At 46.5% G+C, this 20,093-nt stretch overlaps 1 protein-coding gene across 3 annotated transcripts in view; it reads left to right on the top strand.

Annotated features, from left to right (window-relative positions):
* Positions 1 to 20,093, top strand: part of Asic2 (acid sensing ion channel subunit 2) — a 1,061,026-nt gene extending 1,040,933 nt beyond the window's left edge. For 2 of the 3 annotated variants that reach the window (XM_047547493.1, XM_047547492.1), the window contains exons 4-10: positions 6,362 to 6,512; positions 8,813 to 8,869; positions 10,739 to 10,892; positions 12,241 to 12,332; positions 15,678 to 15,757; positions 17,494 to 17,562; positions 19,119 to 20,093. In XM_047547493.1, coding sequence (XP_047403449.1) covers positions 6,362 to 6,512; positions 8,813 to 8,869; positions 10,739 to 10,892; positions 12,241 to 12,332; positions 15,678 to 15,757; positions 17,494 to 17,562; positions 19,119 to 19,220 — 705 coding nt within the window. In that variant the 3' untranslated portion in view covers positions 19,221 to 20,093. The remainder of the gene's footprint in view (positions 1 to 6,361; positions 6,513 to 8,812; positions 8,870 to 10,738; positions 10,893 to 12,240; positions 12,333 to 15,677; positions 15,758 to 17,493; positions 17,563 to 19,118) is intronic. The other variant, XM_047547494.1, reaches the window with a different exon arrangement.

The raw sequence follows: 20,093 nt of genomic DNA, 5'->3' as shown, positions 1-20,093 counted from the left end.
CTGTAAATATTAAATAAGTACTGAGAGTTGGGGTTCTGAGTCATGGTAGAGTAGCTATGATCAGACTAACCTTCTTGGAAATAGCAATCATAAACTCTAGATAAAATATTTAAAACTACTATTTGGCAGCACTAAAGAGAGACTAAAAGCAGTAACAAATTGAAGCATATACAGTCCTTGAAGGAAGGGACCCACACTTGGCAAAATGCACTTTTATGCACTTTTATTTACCTGACCTCTCTCCTGTGAGCATTTCAAAATTCTATAGAAATATTAGGGATAAAGTTGAAGCAGAAATCAGCAGATACAAAGTTAAGGAACCAGAAATCAAAATTCAGGGCTGCCAGAAGGGCTAAAAATTAGAAGAGAAAATCCTGGAAAAGAGGAACTCAGAGAGGGAGCCCCCAGATTTTTATATATATGTCCCTAAAATCTTAGGCCAATCTTGAACTGTGTATGAATGGAGAGAGACTCCAAGAAGCTTAGAAGGAAAACAACAGTTGAATGAGCTCAGCAATCTTCCAGCAGCTGCCACTATGGAGGCGTAATTCATGTCTCACCATTAGAGAGACTTGATAAATGACAGAGGCTTCCCATTGAAGCCCCAGAAGTGTCATTCTTTAGGAGCAAAGATCACTCCAAGACCAAGGGCTATTGCTCAGGACTAAGGGCAAAGCTGTAAAATATGCCCGCCCTTCAACAAAACCTTAAACAATGCCTCCACAAAGTCAAAGTGATTCACCATAAATTTAAATACCCACAGAACAAAACTCAATACCACACAGAGGAAGGTAAGCTATTCAGAGTCACCATCAAGATTTATTCACAATGTCTAGTATACAATCAAAAACTACTAGACACTCAAGGTAAGAGGAAAAACATGAAAAGAAAAATAAACAATCAGTAAAAAGAGATCTACATATAACCCCATTGTTGGAATTAGAAGAGAGCAACTTTACAGTGATTATGATAAACATGTTAAATAATTGCAGAAAATATGTAAATAGTAGATTTTTAAGCAAGATATGGAATCTTAAAAAAAACATGAAATTTCTAGAACTGAGAAATTCAATACCTGAAATTTATAAATTGCTGAATGGGATCAACAGCAGATTGGATACAAAACAATACATGAACATTTCACTTGATGACAAGTTAATAGAAATCATCCAAGTGAAACACACAATAAAATGAACAGAGCCCCAATGACTTGTAGAGTTCAGCATACAGAAAACTGATATCCCAGAGAGAGAGACAGAAAAGGCAGGAAAATAATTGAGGAAATATTGGTTAATATTTTTTCCAAATTGTTCAAAAAGTATTATTCCTCAGATTTATTATTCTCAGCCTTTCCAAACAGGAAAAATACAAAGAAAATCACACTTAGGCAAGACATAGCTAAACTTCTGGAAATTGATGCTAGTAAATTTTTAAAGCATCCAGAGAGAGAAAAAAAAAAAAAACAGAATAATACATACAGGGGAATTATGACTGATTCTTCTCAGAAACAGTAATCAGAAGACAGGGATATCATCCTTGAAATACTAAAAGAAAAATAGTTATCAACCAATAATTCAATCTATAGCCAAAATATGTTTCTGAAAAAACTAAAATATCCCATAGATTAATGAAATATGAGAAAATTTGCCATAAGTAAACCCATTCTATAATAAATGTTAAAAAGAATTTCTTCAGCCTAAAGAAAAATGATATCAAATGGAAAATTCAGATCTATAGTAAAAGTGATGAAGAATGAAATGTATATGTGAGTAATTGTAAAATATAAGCTTTCTTAATTTCTTTAAAATTCAGTGGGCTATGTGGCTGGAGTTGTAGCTCAGTAGTAGAGTGTTTAACTGGCATGTGTGAGGCCCTGGGTTCAATACTCAGCACTACATATAAATAAATAAAATTAAACAAAAGATCCATTGACAACTAAAAAAATAATTAAAATTGTTTTAAGAATTTAAAAATTCAATGGACGATTTAAAGCAAAAATAATATTGCCTTTGGGCTACAGTGTTTATAATTGATGTAGAAGTAAAAAAAAATAGCATAAAGAAAAATGTAAACAGAACTATGTGTAAAATTGTGAGATATTAATTCAAGGTAGAGTTTGATAAATTAAGGATGAATATTATAAAGGCTAGAACAATAATTAAAAATAATAATAATACAAAGAGAACAAATAGAAAGCCAATAGAAGAGGTAGAATGAATTACTAAAACAATATTCAGTTAACCCAAAGGGAATAAGGAAAGAAAGAAGATACAAAAATGGCCACAAAGAGGAAACAAAGAGCAAGATGGTTCTTTAATTCAAATGTATCAAGAATTGCATTAAGTGTAAATAGATGAAACCCTCCAATAGAAAGGCAGAGAATGTCAGATAAGATACAATAGCAACATTCAAATATGCTGTTTACAAGAGATATACTTTAAATATATAAAGATTCTGTCAGGTTAAAAGTAAAAGAATGGACAAAAACAAAATAAAGAATGGAAAAAGAGCAGTAAGCATAGGAAAGTTACTGTGTCTATAGCATACAAAGTGAACTTCAAGACCATTATAATGCATGAGATAAATAGGATTATTTCACAATGATAACAAGATCAATTCATCAGAAAGATGTAACACTCCTAAATATGCATGCAACTAATAATAAGTTCCAAAAATGCACAAAGCAAAAATTGACAGAACATAAAGAAAAATGAACAAGTTCATAGCTATGGTTAGAGACAGCAACATCCCTTTCTCATTAATTGATTTTTTACAAAGTAGACAAAAATGATTCAGAAAAAATATAGAAGCATTGGGTAACACTATCAAATAACATAATAAAATTGCCTTTTCTGAATACTATACCAAGAATTACAAAATGTACATATTTTTAGGTGCATGTGGAACATTCGCCAAGATAGAATATATGCTAGACCATATAACAAACCTCAATAAATTTTAAAGGAATAAAACCATGGATAATATGTTTTCTGGCCAAAGCATTAATAAATTAAATCTCAATAGCAAGGAAAATGAAAGAGAACACAAATTACCACCATTCAGCATGAGAGGCCATCACGACAGCTCTGACGGATATTTTTAAATGATAAATGAATATTATGTACAAGTTTATGCTAATAAATTTAAAAACTTAGATAAAATGAACAAATTCCTTGGGGGAAAAACTGCAAGTTACCAGAACTAGTGCATGAAGAAATAGAAAATCTGAATGTCTCTATATCTATTAAAGGAATTGAACTCATAATTTAAAATCTTCACATGCACATACACAATCACCAGGTCCAGATGGCTTCACTGGTAAATTCAACCAAGCATTTAAGTTAGAAATGAAACCAAGTCTACACAAATTCCAAAAACAGAAAAAGGAAACACTTCATAATGCTTTTTATGAGGCCAGTGTAATCCCAATACCCAAACTTGACAGGGATATTATAAGAAAAGTAAATTAATTTTTTGGGGGGGAGGGGTACCAGGGATTGAACTCAGGGGCACCTGACCACTGAGCCACATCCCCACCCCTATTTTGTATTTTATTTAGAGACAGGGTCTCAGTGAGTTGCTTAGTGCCTTGCTGTTGCTGAGGTTGGCTTTGAACATGTGATCCTCCTGCCTCAGCCTCCTGAGCCTGCCTGTAATTTACCAAAACTAAATTAAATAAATACCCTCTTGAACAAAGAGACAAAAATCTTCCCCAAAATATTAGCAAATCAAATAGAGCTCTATATAAAGAGGATAATAAATCATGACCACGTGGGGTTTACCCAGCAACACAAGGTGGGGTTCAACATGTTGACCTCAATCAACATAATTCACCATATTAACAGAACAAAGGAGAAAAATTAAATGATCATCTCCACATAAGCAGAAAACATTAGTCAAAATAGAATACTCACTGATGGTTTTTTTTTTTTTTAATTCTCAACAAACTAGGAATAGGATAAGAATTCTTCAACCCAACAAGGGTATCTAAGAAAAATACATGCCTAACGTTTATAATGTTGAAACAACGAACCCTTTCCTCCTGAGATCAGAGACAAGGCCAGGACATCCTCTTTCTCCAGGTTTTTCCAATGTTGTACTGGAATTTCTAGCCAATTCAGTGAGGTAAGAATGAAGACTAGAAATGAGGGATAAAATCCAAATATAAAGAAGAATAAACTACGGATACATGCAATAGCGTGAATGAATTTTAAAACATTATGCTAAGAGAAAGAAGCTCGACACAAAGGAATCACACTCTCTTATTCTATTTTTATAGAATCCTAGAACTGCAAAGTTGGTTTATGACCAAAGGCAAACCAGTGGTTGCCTGAGGGTTGGTAAGGAGGGCTTGACTGCAAATAGGGTAATTGGGGAGCTATTAGAAGTGTTATGTCTTGGTTAGGGTGATTTTATAAACATGAATCTGTTTTAAATTAATTAAATTGTACATTAAAGCCAGGCATGGGGCTGGAGAGATAGCTCAGTCGGTAGAGTGCTTGCCTTGTAAGCACAAGGCCATGGGTTCGATCCCCAGCACCAAAAAAAAAAAAAAAAAAGCCAGGCATGGTGGTGCACGCCTGTAATCCCAGAAGCTCTGGAGGCTGAGGCAGGAGGATCACGAGTTCAAAACCAGCCTCAGCAAAAGCGAAGCATTAAGCAACTCAGTGAGACCTTGCCTCTAAATAAAATACAAAATTAGGGCTGGAGATGTGGCTCAGTGGTTAAGTGCCCCTGAGTTCAATCCCCAGTACACACACACACAAATGCACATTAAACTTGATGCATTTTATTATATATAAATTTTATATTAACGAAGTTGATTTTAAAAGTAGGCAAATTCAATACCATTAAGAAAAGCGAAAAGTAAGCCACAGACTATAGGAGACATAGAGAAAATATTCATGATAAATATATCTGACAAAGAACTTATATCCTGATTACGTGCAGAATTCTCACAACTCAATAGTAAAAGTAAAATATAAACAAGATTTTTTTTGCGGGGCGGGGGGTAATGGGCAAAAGACTTGGAAAGAGTCTTCACACAAGAGAAGGTATGAATGACCATAAAATTGTTCCCCAAATCATCGATGACCAGGGAACTACAAGTAAAAACAGTGTTGTGATACAGCTACACCTCCAACAAGGACAAAGATCCAAAAGATGCCAATCTCAATATTTGACGTGGATGTGGACACACTAGAACTCATACCCTCTGGTGGGAATATAAAATAGCAGAACCCTTTAGATGCTAGCTGAGCAGTTTCTTATCAAATTACAACTACGTCTCACTTATCATCTGGCTATTCCACTCCAGTCACTGACTCAAATACCTGTCCACAAAATGACTTCTAAATAAAGGTTCAGCACTTTTTCATAATTACCAAAAACTGGAAACAACCCAAACACCTATCATCGGGGGAACAAATAAACAAACTGTAGCGCATTCAGACATGAAACACTCCTCAGAAAAAATAAAAGGGAATGAATTCCCAAAGCAAGCGTGGGTAAAAATCTCAAAAACACGTTGCGTGAATGAAGCCAGACGGATATATAATGAAACTTGCAATTATGTGGTGAGACCAGGCAAGCCAAGCTGTGCTACAGGAATCCATAAAAGTGATTGCCTGGGCAGAAGGGGGACTGCCTGGAAAGGGACGGGAAGGGACTTTCTAGGGTGACAAATGCCCTGAGTCTTTGTTGGTGTGCTTGTTATATAATTATACATTTATCAGAACTCAAACTGAACACTTAAAATTTGTATATTTTATCATTTTTTTTTATTCTTCAATCTTAAGAAACAGGTGTGAAAGACTTACCTTGGGCCTTAACACATCCTAAGTGCTCAACAAACATCAATTCTCGCATCCTTCTCCCTCCCCATCCCCATCAGGCAAGCACTGTAAATGGTAGAAGAAAATGTATGGCCATTGGCCCTCTGAGAATGGGAGTGTCATTCTCCCCAAGGGGTGTCATCCACAGCATGACTAGGATCACAAATAACAACGGCGATTCAATGGTGATGCTCATCCTGAGCCCTCCTCTGGGTTTGCTTCTCCAGGTCTAGGTACGGGGTTCCCACGTCTTAAGCCAAGAGGTACAACTTGGCTGGGTCTTTCTAAAAGGTGAGAGATGACGCGTGGAGGTGGGAAGACCCAGGGTGGTAAGAGGCTCTGAGGGGTGCATTTCTGGAAGGTGGTAAAAGATGAGGTCAGAAAACTCCTATGGGTGCCAGAGGCTGAGGGTCTGTGAGGTCGGTGGCGTGGAGGTTGTCATGGTGTTGATGCTATATAGCCGTCTGTCGAGGCTGACCCAGCGTCCTCCTCCGGGGATAACCACTGCCCGCTCCTTCCTCTTGCAGCTCACATACCTGCCCCCGCCGTGGGGTGAGTGCCGGTCCTCGGAGATGGGGCTCGACTTCTTTCCTGTTTACAGTATCACCGCCTGTCGGATTGACTGTGAGACCCGCTACATCGTGGAGAACTGCAACTGCCGCATGGTCCACATGCCAGGTTGGTGCCGGGGACCACATGGGACCCACTTTGCATTTCTCACCATGATGGGGAAAATGTCACCTATTCTGCAAGAACTCAAAGAGATGTTGCTCTGTCATTTGGTTCCTGAATATTTACACTGCAGATAGAAACACTCAGTCCAGCGACCATGGCAGTGTCCTAGTGTCCAGGAGTGCCCAGATGTGTGGAAAACATTCAGCCCAGTGTTCAATATGTCTGCCAACTGTTTGCTGCTCTTACCTGAGAGAGTTTCGTGTCCAGACCACTGGGTGTTGGCAATTCTTGCAACCTGACGTGGTACATGTTTTAACATCCAGATGTCTGTTGCTTTCCTCCAGATGTTCCCCTTCTTGCATCCAAATGTCTAGCATTCTCTCAAGTGAGGCAAAAGTCTATTAGCCAGCAAATAAATGTGCATGTACTGACACTTCCGTTGTCAGACTAATAATGCATATAGCCGTCTCATTAGAGGAAGCTGGTATGTCAGACAGAGGTGCAGAGTGAGAGCTGGTTGTGGCAGGAGTTTGATGCTGCAGCATGAAAGGATGAGTGAGGCTGCAGGCAGGGCCTTGGCTTCTCTTTGAGGCTCCTCTACTTGCTATGTGACCTGGTATAAATTACTAACCCTCTCTGTTCTCACTTTCGCTAACTTCAAAACACAATCAGCTGCTACAAAGACAAAATTAAGTCAGGTCACAAAAAAGTGCTTTGCAAAGTGCAAGTGAGGGGTTGTGTTGGCACATGACAAGAGGAAACTAAAATTCATGTTGGGCGAAGACCTTCTATGTGCCAGGAACATTGCCACTCCATTTCATGGTTGCTGTTTCATGATGATAACATACTTTCAGTTTATTTAACAAAATCCTTATTGAACACTGAGTTCCTCACCAATTTTTGTTATAACCCACCATGGAGTGAATATCCTCATAGTTAGGTTCTGGATTACTTCATTAGTAATCAATCAGTAGTGTCTTTAGTGAGTGATCTAAAATTAGAATTATTGATCTTTAAAATCATCTTTGTCTAAAGGGGCCATCTTTACAATGGAGAGATGATCTCACCATAGGGGTTAAGGAAATCAACTCCCCTTCCCCAGCTAGGGTCTGAGGAGCCTATGAAGGAAGGGTCAGAGAGATGTAATTTTATTCACTTTGAAGATGAAGGAATGTGAGTGGCCAGTGAACATGAACTTCAGAAACTGGGAAGGCAAGAAATGAACTCTCCCCCACACCTCCAGGAAAGAACCCATCCCTCCCAACACCTTGATTTTAGTCCTTAAGACCTGTGACTGACTTCTAACCTCAAAACTATAAGACAATAAATTTATGTTGCTTAAAATAATCACGTTAAAATTACCTCTGGGCCTCCTGGAAGACAGAGTGAAAAGGGAAACATGCCACCTAAAATATTATTATTGGAAAGAAGGAAGCATATCAGTCCTTCAGCTCTGAAAACAGGGGTTTGGGGTAAATGACAAAGAAATGACAATACAGTAGACTTTAACTCTAGCACTTGATAAAAGGAAAAAAAGGTCCCAGACTTCTAGGAAAAGAGGATAATCCAAAACTGATGAATGTGACCTGCCCAAGGCTCAGACTGAGCCACCAGCCAGTGGCGTTTCTCCTATGAAACCTGAGCCAAAAGCAAACAGGGAAAGCGGCAGTTTTAATCATGCCATCCTAGACACTATTACTATTACTACTGTAAAATAGTATCTCAATTACTAGAGTGGAATTCGGGGCACAGTAGTGGGAAGCACAAAGCAACCCTGGCCACCTGAGCAGTGTGGTGTGCTGAGAAGAGCCCCCGCCCTGGGATCAGACTCGGCCCTCTCCAAAGCCCACCTGCATGGCAACCGGCTGTGGGTCCTGGGAAGGCAGGATGCTTACACCTCCTGGGTGAAAGGGGTGAAAGGGGTTCCGTGCTTCTTCCTCTGAAGCCTACCTGTGCAGGCTAAAGGAGATCATGCACGCCCAGGCTCAGAAGGGATTTAACCTCCTCCCGCCCTGAGTCCTCCAGGCAAGCGCGTCCGCCACCAAGGGAGCAGGTAGGACCTACAGAGCAACCTGGGAGAAGTTAGTCCGCAGGCCCTATGGGCTCCTGCTCAGGGAGGTGAACACCCTGGCTAAGCTCACAGAGCAGATCGGCCTTCCAGTTCTGCTCAATGCTCCCCTTGGACAATCCGATGGCAGTCAACTGCTCCTGCTGGGTACCAGGAAGCACTCACTGCTCTGGAACCGTGCTGCTGGCATGCACGGTTCTGCCTAACTCTCCCTCTGGGTGTTTCTTCTTTGCAGGGGATGCCCCTTTCTGTACCCCTGAACAGCACAAGGAGTGTGCAGAGCCTGCCCTAGGTCAGTACTGGGGGTCCAAGTTACTGGCGGGGCGGTGAGACTGAGATCCTGGGGATCATCTGGGTGTGGGGGTAGAAGGAACAGGGAGGGGATGGGAGGAAAGAGGCTGAGCAGGATGGGGTCACTGCAGGGACAGGACAGAGAGAAGAGGAAGATGGAAAGGATGGGAGGTAATCGGTGCAAGAAGATGAGGGTTATAGGGAACAGAGGGAGAGAAAGGAGGTCCAGATGTGGAGATGGAGATGAAGTGAGTTTCATGCAGGGAGAGGGAGAGATGGAGAGATGATGGACAAGGAGCACCCCGAGGAGCTTGGTGATACCTCCTCTCACGCTCCAGTGGTGTTCACACGGAGAGGCTGATGTTAGTCCAGAGTCCATGAGTCTTTCCAATATGCTGTTGAGCCCCAGGTAGAAGGGAGAAGGCAGGGAGGTGAAGCCAGGTTTACACTCCGTGTGTGCAAATGGAAGGCACAGAGCCCTCCCTCTCCCCCTCCTCCTCTGGCAGCCCACTAGGTATTTGCCACTTAGAATAACTCTGCTGGATCTCCAACTGGAACACTGAGAGGGAGGAGGAAACCACAAAGGAGCTGCAGCCCCAAAGCTAGACCTGCTCTCCACGCCTGCCTTTCTGCAGAGCTGGAAAATGGATTATAATCAAGACAAGCAGGGAGAATGGTAGCCAACATACACTCCAGTTCATTCAGCAGTTGTAACTGACAGGGCTAAGTGGGAACAGAGCTTGACGCACACGCACATTCAGATGGTTCCAGAAGGACTAGGGATGGGAGGGGAAGGAGTGACTTCTGATGTGTTCGAAGACTCAGTCTTTGGAATAAAGACTGGAAAAAATCCAAAGATAGTCAGAAGCACTGAGATAAAATGAAAAGAAAGAGGCAGGTAAAGAGGGAGGTCTAAAGAAAAAAGTTATTCTGACACTTGTTCAAATGGCAAGACGTTTTGAGGCTACTGGTAGGAGTCAAGACCATTGAACAGGGGAGAAAGATGGGGCTCAACTCAGAAGACAGCAGACAGCTGTGGGTCATAGCCAACTAGTGTTGTGAAGGAGTCAGTAGAGAGAAAATTACTTGGAGGAGCTATCAGGGATAGGAGAATTCTTGCTAAACCAACTTAGGATGCTTGCTAGAGGTTGGCCAGGGTGATGAGGTATCAAGGACTGGGATTCTCTCTAAACTGCCTTTAGCAGGATTCCTGCTAAGCAGGGCTAGGTAGGCCCAGCAAGGATGGGGCCAAGATCAAGACTTAGTCGAGAAGGCTCTGAAGAGCCCGGCTCAAGTTTGACCAAGAAGGAAATCTGTCCAAGGGAAAAGCTTACACTCCCTCACCTGTTTGGAAGAAGGGAGGAGAGAGAGAGATGGATCCCAACTGCAGGGAGATTGTCTCCAGGGAAAGGAATTGAGGACATTTGTACCCCAGCAGGTGGAGGGGTGGGCATTGGCTATGAGGGAGGCCTAGCGGAAACACCAAGGAGCCTGGGGCTCCAGGTACAATGGTCCCCATGCTGACTTTGGTGGTGGGCCACTTTGTGAATGAGAACACTGAGGTTAAGAGCAGAAAAAAAAAAAAAAGCCCCCAAAAGTTGAGGGGGCTAGGACTCCCTTGAAGCTTATTCTCCAAAAATGACAATATTTGAACAATCTTTAAAGATTGACATGACAGTAACAGGAATCAGAGGGAAGAAAAGAAGACCCAGGCTAGAGCAAAAGCCCAGCTCCTTTCTCTCCACAATCCCCCAGCCCTGTTTCTTAGGACCAGAACCCCCTTCCAACCCCCTTTCAGCCCTCCGGGCTGAGCCAGGAGCCCCAGTCCCCACACCTGATTATGACCCCCATTCCTTCTCCCCCACCCCAGGTCTGCTGGCGGAAAAGGACAGCAATTACTGTCTCTGCAGGACCCCCTGCAACCTAACCCGATACAACAAAGAGCTCTCCATGGTAAAGATCCCCAGCAAGACGTCTGCCAAGTACCTTGAGAAGAAATTTAACAAATCAGAAAAATACATCTCGTAAGTGAAGTGGGTGTGGTGGGGAGGTGGAAAGAGGGCTAGATTGGGAGGAAACTGAGGGAAATGTGGAGGAGGGCAAATGTGGGAGTTCAGTCACGCAAGCATTAATTGAGCACCCATAGTGTTCCAAGCTCTGGGTTCAGCATTCAGAATAAAGACAAAGATGAGTTAAGGATCGGTCCCTGCCCATAAGGAGGAAGGCTGTAGGGCGCAGGGGGTAGACCTTATCCGGAGAGAACCAGAAGCTGCTGAAGAGTTAGGAGGTGAGTGATAGGCTCAGTTTGTATTGTAGAGCCCTGCTTTCCAATGCAATGATGGAAATATTCCATACCTGTGGCACCCAGCGTGGCAGCCACTAGCCTCACGTGGCTGTTGAGCACTGGAAAGGCAGCCTGTGTGACCAAGGAACTGAACTGTAGTTTTATTTAATTGGAATCAACTTAACTGTTTTAGAAAGACCCTTCAGGCAGCAGTATAGAAGATGGGTGGAAAGCCAGATGGGGAGAAGGAAGCCTGTGAGGAGGCAGTCACCGTAAACCAGGCAAGAGCTGGGGAGACCGACTCCTGCATAGAGAGAGAAGAATTTGCTCCTCTCATTCCCAGACACTCCTTCCTGTCAGGACAGTTGCCAGAACCTACCCAGGACAGATTCTGCTCAACAGGTGGAGAACTGGGGACACCGAGAGCCTGGTGAGCAGTGCTAGAGGAGATGGGAATCGTAGATGCCAGGCCCCGCTGCTTAGCAGGCATTCCACAGGCGGTAGTGACTTTCACTGCCAAGATGGGCCTCGTTAACACACCTGCCTACAGGAGAGGTGTGAAGGGAGCCGCGGCGCTTCTGCCAGGAAACCCCAGCCAGCAGAGGCTTGCTCCCTAGAAGATCCCCTGACTTTGGCAGCTGCTCAGCAATGCCAGGGCAGGGTCTCCTGCCAGGAGAAGCTTGTTCTCAGTCCCGAGGGACTTGAGGGACCCTCAGAAGTGGGCAGGATCACCCAGGAGGTCATCTGGGCAGGTATCCCAGCCAACACCAGCCTGGTCAGGAGGTTACTAGACTCGTTTTCTTACTAAAGACCTAGGCAGGCTCTTGGGGGCTCTGCAACCTGGAAGACAGGCAGGAATCCTGGAAACATACCAAGAGGCGGGTAGAAAGAGGGGCCAGTCAGGGCAGCTAGTGAAGGCCTGTGGTCCCAGGCAGGAGTCAGGGCTCCTGGTTTCCAGTTCTAGCTCTTCCTCTGGGCAGATTCCCTGGGCCTCCATTCTTCCATCCGTTCTTGGCAAAGCTGATTCAGGCAATCCTGTGAACGCCGATGGATCTAACTGTGTGTGGTACTGAATATTCCCTCTGCAGAGAGAACATCCTCGTTCTGGATATCTTTTTTGAAGCTCTCAATTACGAGACAATTGAACAGAAGAAAGCATATGAAGTCGCAGCCTTACTTGGTAAGTGAGAGTGTCTATTGCCCAAATTTCCACGTTTCCGGGGGGTGGGGTGGGCAGGCAGACACACAGGTATATAAGCCTTCTGAGGAGGCTCTTTCTTTGCACTGCTCCTGGCCCAGAAGGGAAAGACACCAGTGTGGTGGAGATCTTAGGCCCAGCTCCATGCTCAGTCTAGGCCATTTTTCCGGCTCTGTGCAATGAGGAGGTTGAACTCACTGGTCTCTCAGGACCCTTCCAGCCCTGCTTTCTTGGGTTCCACAGTCTTCTGCCCCTGGGTTGGATGGAGTCAGTATCCTGGGGCATGGAAGGCGCAAAGAGCTGTAGGAAGGAGGGAAGAAGATGCTCAACTGTGGGTGGTCCCCAGGCATCCAACACACAGCCAGGGTCCCTGATGAAATCCCGCCTGGAAAGCACTGTTGCTGCATCAAGAAGGCAGGTGCTGCACCCTAGAACAAGAGTCCATTGTCAAACACACAAGAAGGGCCCACTGCCCCAGAGCTCCACCAACCTGACTGCCACCCCACACACGTTCACCTCAGCTGCCCTGGACTCATGGGCACACAGTGGACACAGGGAGTTAATTTCAACCCTGCCCCAGTCCAGTCCAAAACTCACAAGACCTCTGAGAGTGGATGGTCAAAGGACCTGCCCATGGAGCCCTCTGCCAACTCCCACCCACTCTCAATAAATAGTGCAATGCCTGTGCCCTAAGGAAGAAATGTCTCTTGTCCCTGTGATGGAAGTAGGTGACAGTAGCATCCCAGGAGCAACAGGTACAGTCTGCCTGGAAGTATAGAAGGAAGGGCTGGCTTTAAACCCGAGGGTTGCTGCATAACAGCTATGAGAATCTGGGCAAGTGTCTTCACCTTGCTGAACCTCAGGCTCCTCTTGTGCAGAATAAATTTAATTAGACCCACTTTATGAGCTTGTTGCTCTTATGCCAGGGACCAAGGTCCATCTGAGCATTTCTACACTTGCTCTAGGAAACTAGGGACTGAGTCATAGCTCAGTTCCAGCTGAGTTAAGGTGGCTGTCACTCAGCCCTTGGAGGTCATTGTGGTCAAAGGTACCTAGCCAAAAGATTCATGAGCTGGGCCCCAAAGTAGAGGTCCTGCTCCCTCACCCAAACCTGATGTCTGACCTTTATTTCCTAAAAATGACTCATAATGTGCCTCCCCGCTTCTCTTCCCTCCCCAGCATCTCTCTCTCCCTCCCTCTCTCTCTTCCTCTCTCTCTTTCTCTCTCTCTCTCTCCCTCCTTCCCTACACACACACACACACACACACACACACACACACACACACAGAACAAGGAGGGCCTAAGCTCTGAATCTGTCATATCTGCATCAGATATGAGGATGAGCTTGTTCCCAGCATCTTGTTCCCACCCAGAATAGCTCACTGAGGAAATCGTGCTGCCATCTGTACCTCCTGTGATGAGAGCGTGTGCCACTTGCACACCCTCAACGATCAGGCCCAGCCCAGCCTTTCCTTGCCACCACCTAGTGTTGACACACATGCACACTGTCCAGGCGCTCACCCAACCCAAGGGATCCCCCACCCCAACCTGCACACATGCATGCCAACCTCCGGGTCCGTGTGCCCATGTGCACACCCACAAGGCCCCACCTGACAACCACACAGCTTCAGACACATGTCCATGCACACAGCCTTGGCAGACATACTCCTCACATTCACCTGCATAACACACGGAACACACCCACACCTACACATGCTTACACACGATCTGCCTCCACAGACTCACAGTCACCCATGCGTACACACACTCAGCATGCCTAACCAAAACAGATAGCCACCCACATAAAGCCATCAGTGGCCAGATGTACTGCCTCCTTCTAGATAAATATGTGCACACACACACCACACCCACCCCAGAACAAACCCTCCCCACACCACTACAGTCTCATCATGCTGCACGCAAACACCTTGACATGCTTGACATATACAGAAGTACACACTCCCCAGTAAGCCTGCATGAAGCACGTTCAAGAGAGTGACGGGGAGGGAAGGAAACCAAGGTGAGTCATTTGAGCCTAGTGTCAAATCCCCCCAGGATCCCCCTTCCCACCACCATCTCTGCTGGTTCACCTGGGGGTCTGGGGTGTTGGGCTCGCTCAGCCATGTGTGAGGGAGCAGTGGGGGAGATCTACACATCAGAAAGTCCTCAGACTAAGGGTCCACTCCTGCTAAGAACATCCTTCATTCCCGCCCTGCTCCCCAGTCAGCCAGGAGACTGACGGCCAGCCATTGGAGCTGGGAGGGACTCGACGGTTCTGATCCTCTACCCCACTCCTCACCACCACCACCACACATGCCTTGGAGGCAAGGTTACTGGGAAGGTTAGGGCTTGTCAAAGCCGCACACGTTGAACTCCACTCTGCACCCCAGAGCCCTGTGTTCTACATGCTGCCTCTGGAGCAGAGTATCTTAGGCTTCTGAGGAGTCCAGACCCTTTGAGAACCTGATGAGAGCTGAGGTCTCTCTTGCCAAAAGTGCCCAAGTGCCCATGCACTTGGTCTTCACTTTCAGGAGAGGTTTCAGCCATCTGAAGTCCTCCCAGGAAGATTATTCTAAACCCCTGGTGGACCTGAGAACCACCCAGGGAACTTCAACAATGCTCAGAACTCAACCCCAGAGGTTCTGATTCTCCAGGCCTAAAGTACATCCAGGCATCTACACAGACGAAAAGTCTCCCAGGAGAGTCAATGCAAAGGACTGGAAGACAAATCTAGAAAACTTTGACCAAGGGAAACCTGACATCCCAGGGTGACAACTTCCACTCTAGAAAGAGACCATTGACCATTGACCCTTGGGCAGAAGAGGGGAGATATCTATGACCTTATCCCAAGAGTGGAAGGTGCCCTTAGGTGGTCCTGAAGGCCATGCCATGACGGTGGGGGTAGAGGGGGTATCTGTGATGCCACTGCTCCTGAGACCCATACCCAGGGCACCAGACACAAGTGTATGAGGCTAGACTGCACCCTTGTCCACGGCAAGGGCCCGCACATCTTGTCTCTATTCTCAGTGGAGGGTCACATAGGACCCAGTGTGGTTCTGAGGGTGATTAAACAAGCCTGTGAGCCCCTCCAATAAGTGGTCAGGTCAGTCCCCACCCCACTGGGTGCCGACACACTTGGCTCCCTGAGCTGTGTGGTGTGCGATGGGGGTGGCCCTGCTGGAGGCCTGGCCCTCTCATGACAAGCCCAGGCTCCCACGGAGGAGACGCTGTTCAGGAGCTCTGGCTTCCAAGTTCTGTGCCTCTTCTCACCGTCCTGGGAGCTGTGTGAGTAAAACCAAATCTTTGGTCTTTTCCCTCTCTTTCCAGGTGACATTGGTGGTCAGATGGGATTGTTTATTGGTGCTAGTATCCTTACAATACTAGAGCTCTTTGATTATATTTATGAGGTAAGATGGGATTGTCCTCAGGGAAGTGACCCTGCCCTCCGCACACCTCCAGGCTCAGAAACAAGGCATGGTGGAGGCACCTCGCTCCCCCAACCCAGAGCCCACTCCTCCTGCTGCCCACCTATATCTTTCATTGCCCAATACTAGGCACAGGGTTCGGGGAGGGGAGTCTTAAGGAGGGGTGGTATAAGAGAAATGGAAGCCACGGTCCTATCCTCAGGGAGCTGGAAGAGTAATGGGCTGTCTACCTGTAGGGAAGGAGTGGGAGGATGGGAAGAAGGGTCCAGACTGTTCTGAGGTCAGCCCTGCCCCCTCCTACAGCAAGGTTGGTGGTGGTGGCTTCATACCATGGATATATCAACATCAACACACACTCACATACACAACACACAATCACACATCACACACATACATATCACACACACCACACTCAAACATACACCACAAACACACATATGTGTGCATGCACACTCACACACACACACACCATGCACAGGCCTACCCTCTGAATAGCCCATCCCCTGGACGGTGTCCTCTATGGTCCAGCCAGTCTTAGGGAAGGGACATTTCCCAGCAGTCCACATCAATCCCCAAGCACCAGCTGCCTCCAGTGTAGGGAGATGGCTCCCTCAAGAGGCAGCTGGAAATCTCCTCACACAGCAGAAGGTTCCTCAGGCTTCCAGAGTGCCTGGAACTGAACTTGTCAGCTCTGGCAGCTCCCCGAGACCCAGACCAGTAGTGAGCAAGCTCCTAGACTTCTCTGCAGAGGGTTAACCTGACCAAAGAGCTCCAAGGGCTCAGTCAGACACCTGGAGAACAGCATGGCGTTAGCAGGCTAACCTGCACCAGGAAGCACAGTCTATGGATGAGTCTTTCCCAGGCTCTGGACTGCCCCAGTGTTCACTGGCAGGCTCCCAGTTCCCTGGCTGTGAAATGTGAAGAGCCCTTTACCCCAGTGTGCCCTCCTGAAACAGGCAATGGTCCCAGAAGTTCTAAGGCATGCCCAGACCTGCAAAGTGCCCCAGGACCTCTTGATCCTATGCCAGTAAAATGCTCACAGAGCAGCAGTCTGTCTCCCAGGGAAGGTTGGCTGTTCATGGCCAGCGATGCTGGGAACCATGGGGAGCCATGGAGCCCCAAGACTGAGATCCTCTGAGACTCTCGTGCCTCTCAGCAAGATGACCCCAATCTAAATAAGGTTCCATGGCCAGATTTTATTCTTAGTTTATTAATGCTTAAGAAAACTTGTAACATATTTAAGAATTTCCCTTTATTGTTAGGAATAAAATGTTAGAAGTACAAGTGTGCCCTCATCTTGTAAATTGCAGAGTTGTCAGGCTGGAAAGTAAAGAATGACCTTGTCTCCCAGACCGAGTCTCAAAAGGGAGTCCCAGGCTGCTCTTAGGGACCAATATGGAGCCAGTCCTACCAGCACCTTCTGCTTATCTACACTCTACATCCAGAAGAGAAAGAGGTTGACACTGCAAAGCAGGACCCTCCCTCTCTCTCTCTCTCTCTCTCCCTCCTGAAAAAAAAAAAAAAAAATGCTATGTTGGCCAAAGTCGGGTTGAGACGGAGGGGACCCTAAGGCTGTCAGCCAGGCCTGGTTCTTGCCATGCAATGTCCAGACCACAACCAGATGGTTGCTGCCTCTGTGGTTCCCCAGTGGAGCCCAATGGAGGGAGCCTTTGCACCATTCTCCTGGCCTAACCATCTCCTTTTTGCTTTTCTTGCAGCTGATCAAAGAGAAGCTATTAGACCTGCTTGGAAAAGAGGAGGATGAAGGGAGCCATGATGAGAATGTGGTAAGAGCAGCTCCGGGGTTAGAAGTTTCAGGGATCCTTTGGCTGCGGGTGATAGGAAGCCAGACACTGAGGCTGGGCAGGAGGGATGTGATTCACTGCACAGCCTTCTGTGGCTTATGACAATCTGTTAGTCCCCAAGTCCAAGGACACTCCAACCAAACCCCATCCCAACGGTCGATGGGTAAGCCATGACTGCAACTAATTCCAGGAAATGACTCCAGGATGGGTTCTGCATGGTCCAATACAGCTTCTCCTAAGCCAGGCAGCTGCTCCCCTCACTTCACAGCCTGGGGAGAGCAAGAGAGGATCTATGTAGGTTTACTTCCTTATTCCCCCCAAGGTGACAAAATGCAAGCTGAATGTCACTGGCATCCATCCCATTTGAAGGGGACAAAGCACGGGACCTGGTGAAGTTGATAGCGATCATACCCACTAGAGCTTACTGACAACTGTTTGCCTGGCACAGTGTGCTGTGTGCCTATGTGCACTATGTCACTGCAGCCTCACAGTCACCCTATAGAAAGACCTATCTTTATCTCCTTCTCGTATATGAGGCTGCTGAGGCCAGAGTCGCACAACTTTTGAGTGTCAGAGCTAGACTCCAAGAACCTCTAACTACTCCACCTCTTTCCTACAGCCAGAGAGGTAGTTTGTGGCTTCCATCATTCTTCCCAAACCTAGTCCACTCCTGGGCTCAGGTTGGTTGACTGGTAGAGGTAGTGCTGGTGTTCCAAACCCAGTGGTGGGTCCCCAGTCAGCACCTCCAACCCTGGGACAGCCACATGCCTTGAAAGGCCATTGCCCCTTGAAGTCAACCAGTCCCAAATGAATCTGAGCCACTTCTACATGGGCTCCAATTTCTGTTCTGGACAATGTCTCTCTGCCCATCTCCCAGGCTCAAAGTCTTGCTCTGATTCTCTGGACTTGTGCAGCTTCTGCTGAACAGAGAAGGTCTCTGCTGAAGGGATGGGCAGTGTGGAAGGGACCCAGGTCTGGTCTCAGATGGTCTGACTGGATCCCAGGTCCCTTCTCCTAATCATGCTGGGGGCAGGGGGAGGGGGAGAAAGTTACTTAACCTCCGTGAGCATCTGTATATGATCATAGGACCTCAGAGAGTTGTCATGGGGATTAAGTGAGATCATGCCTATAAATAGATCAACACAGCACCTAGTTGATAGTAACTTCCCAGCAAGTGGTTCTTACCTCCCCATCCCCCGCCTGTCCCCTTCCTTCCTTCCATGAGGCTAATGCCTTAGCCTCGTGGCCTCCCTTCATCTTGTTCCTTCTCCCCCAGCTCTCTCCCCATTAAATCTCCCCCAAATCCCTAGCCAGTCTCCCAGCCTCCTGCCCACTGCAGCCTGAGAACCACCCAAAGATTCAGAGCATCTCAACCCCATGCTCCTCAGGGGACACACAGCTGCTTTTCCCTGGGGCCAGTTTAACCCTAAAGCTCTGATCAGCTCTGGTTCTGGCCTTCAGGGGCTTCCACCCTTCCTGCTTGGCCTCACAATGGATGTTTGCTGAGTGAATGACAGATGCCTTCTCTTTCCCTGCAGAGCACTTGTGACACGATGCCAAACCACTCTGAAACCATCAGCCACACTGTGAATGTGCCCCTGCAGACAGCGTTGGGCACCTTGGAGGAGATTGCCTGCTGACACCTCTCGGGCGACCCAGCACCCTCCAAACAGACCTTAAGGCCCAAGACCCAAGACAGGGGACAGCAAGCTCAGGTGGGATGGCCCCTGACGACAGAAAGAAGCAAGAGCCCCCTATGCACACATTGCAAACTTCTGCCAAACCTCACTCCGGCCACGTCTGACATGAAGCGTCCCTGGGCCCAGACGTGCGTCCCTCGTAGGAGAGATGAGTCACACTCTGGAACTGTCCAAGAACCAACCTGCCATCACATCTCACTGCCAGATGTATAAAGCACCTGCATGCTCAGACTTCTTATGGCGCCACCTCCACATCTGTCTTGTACATGATATTCCTCCGTGCAGTTTCCAGCGTCCGCTCTGCCGCCAGTGCAGTGGGTCCAGATTCCAGCCCCAAAGCCACCATGAGGCCACGCTGGCACTAAAACTGCACAATCAAGAGGGAAACTGCAGGACTCTACTATGTTCGATCCTTGTGTAGTTCGTGAAGGTTCTTAACCTGCCCACAACCCCTTTCCCCCAAACTGGCCCATGGGGCTCCGGCACCTCAGGTGACCAGCACCAACCTCCCTCCTGCCCCAGCGCCTGTGAAGGTGGCACAGTGTCCTGGGCGATCCCAGTATCCATCCATGGAGCCATGTCGTTCTTCTCTCCCTGTGACACAGCTTGTACAGTCTGATTCTTTTTTTATTGGGGGGGGTGCTTTTTGTTTGTCTGTTGGAGATTTTTGTTTGGGTTTTGTTTTATGATTTTTTTCCCTTTTTTTTTTTTTTGGTTTTGATGTTCTAAGGTTAGGTTTGGTTTGGTTTGGTTTTACCATTTTCTTTGGAGTTTATTTATTCGTGCTTCAAATCACAGTCATATTAAAAGCTG

Source organism: Sciurus carolinensis, chromosome 3 (genome assembly GCF_902686445.1).
Source record: "Sciurus carolinensis chromosome 3, mSciCar1.2, whole genome shotgun sequence".
NCBI classification, from domain to species: Eukaryota; Metazoa; Chordata; class Mammalia; order Rodentia; family Sciuridae; genus Sciurus; species Sciurus carolinensis.
Note: the sequence above shows the minus strand (reverse complement) of the source record. Positions and strands in the feature narration are given on the sequence as shown.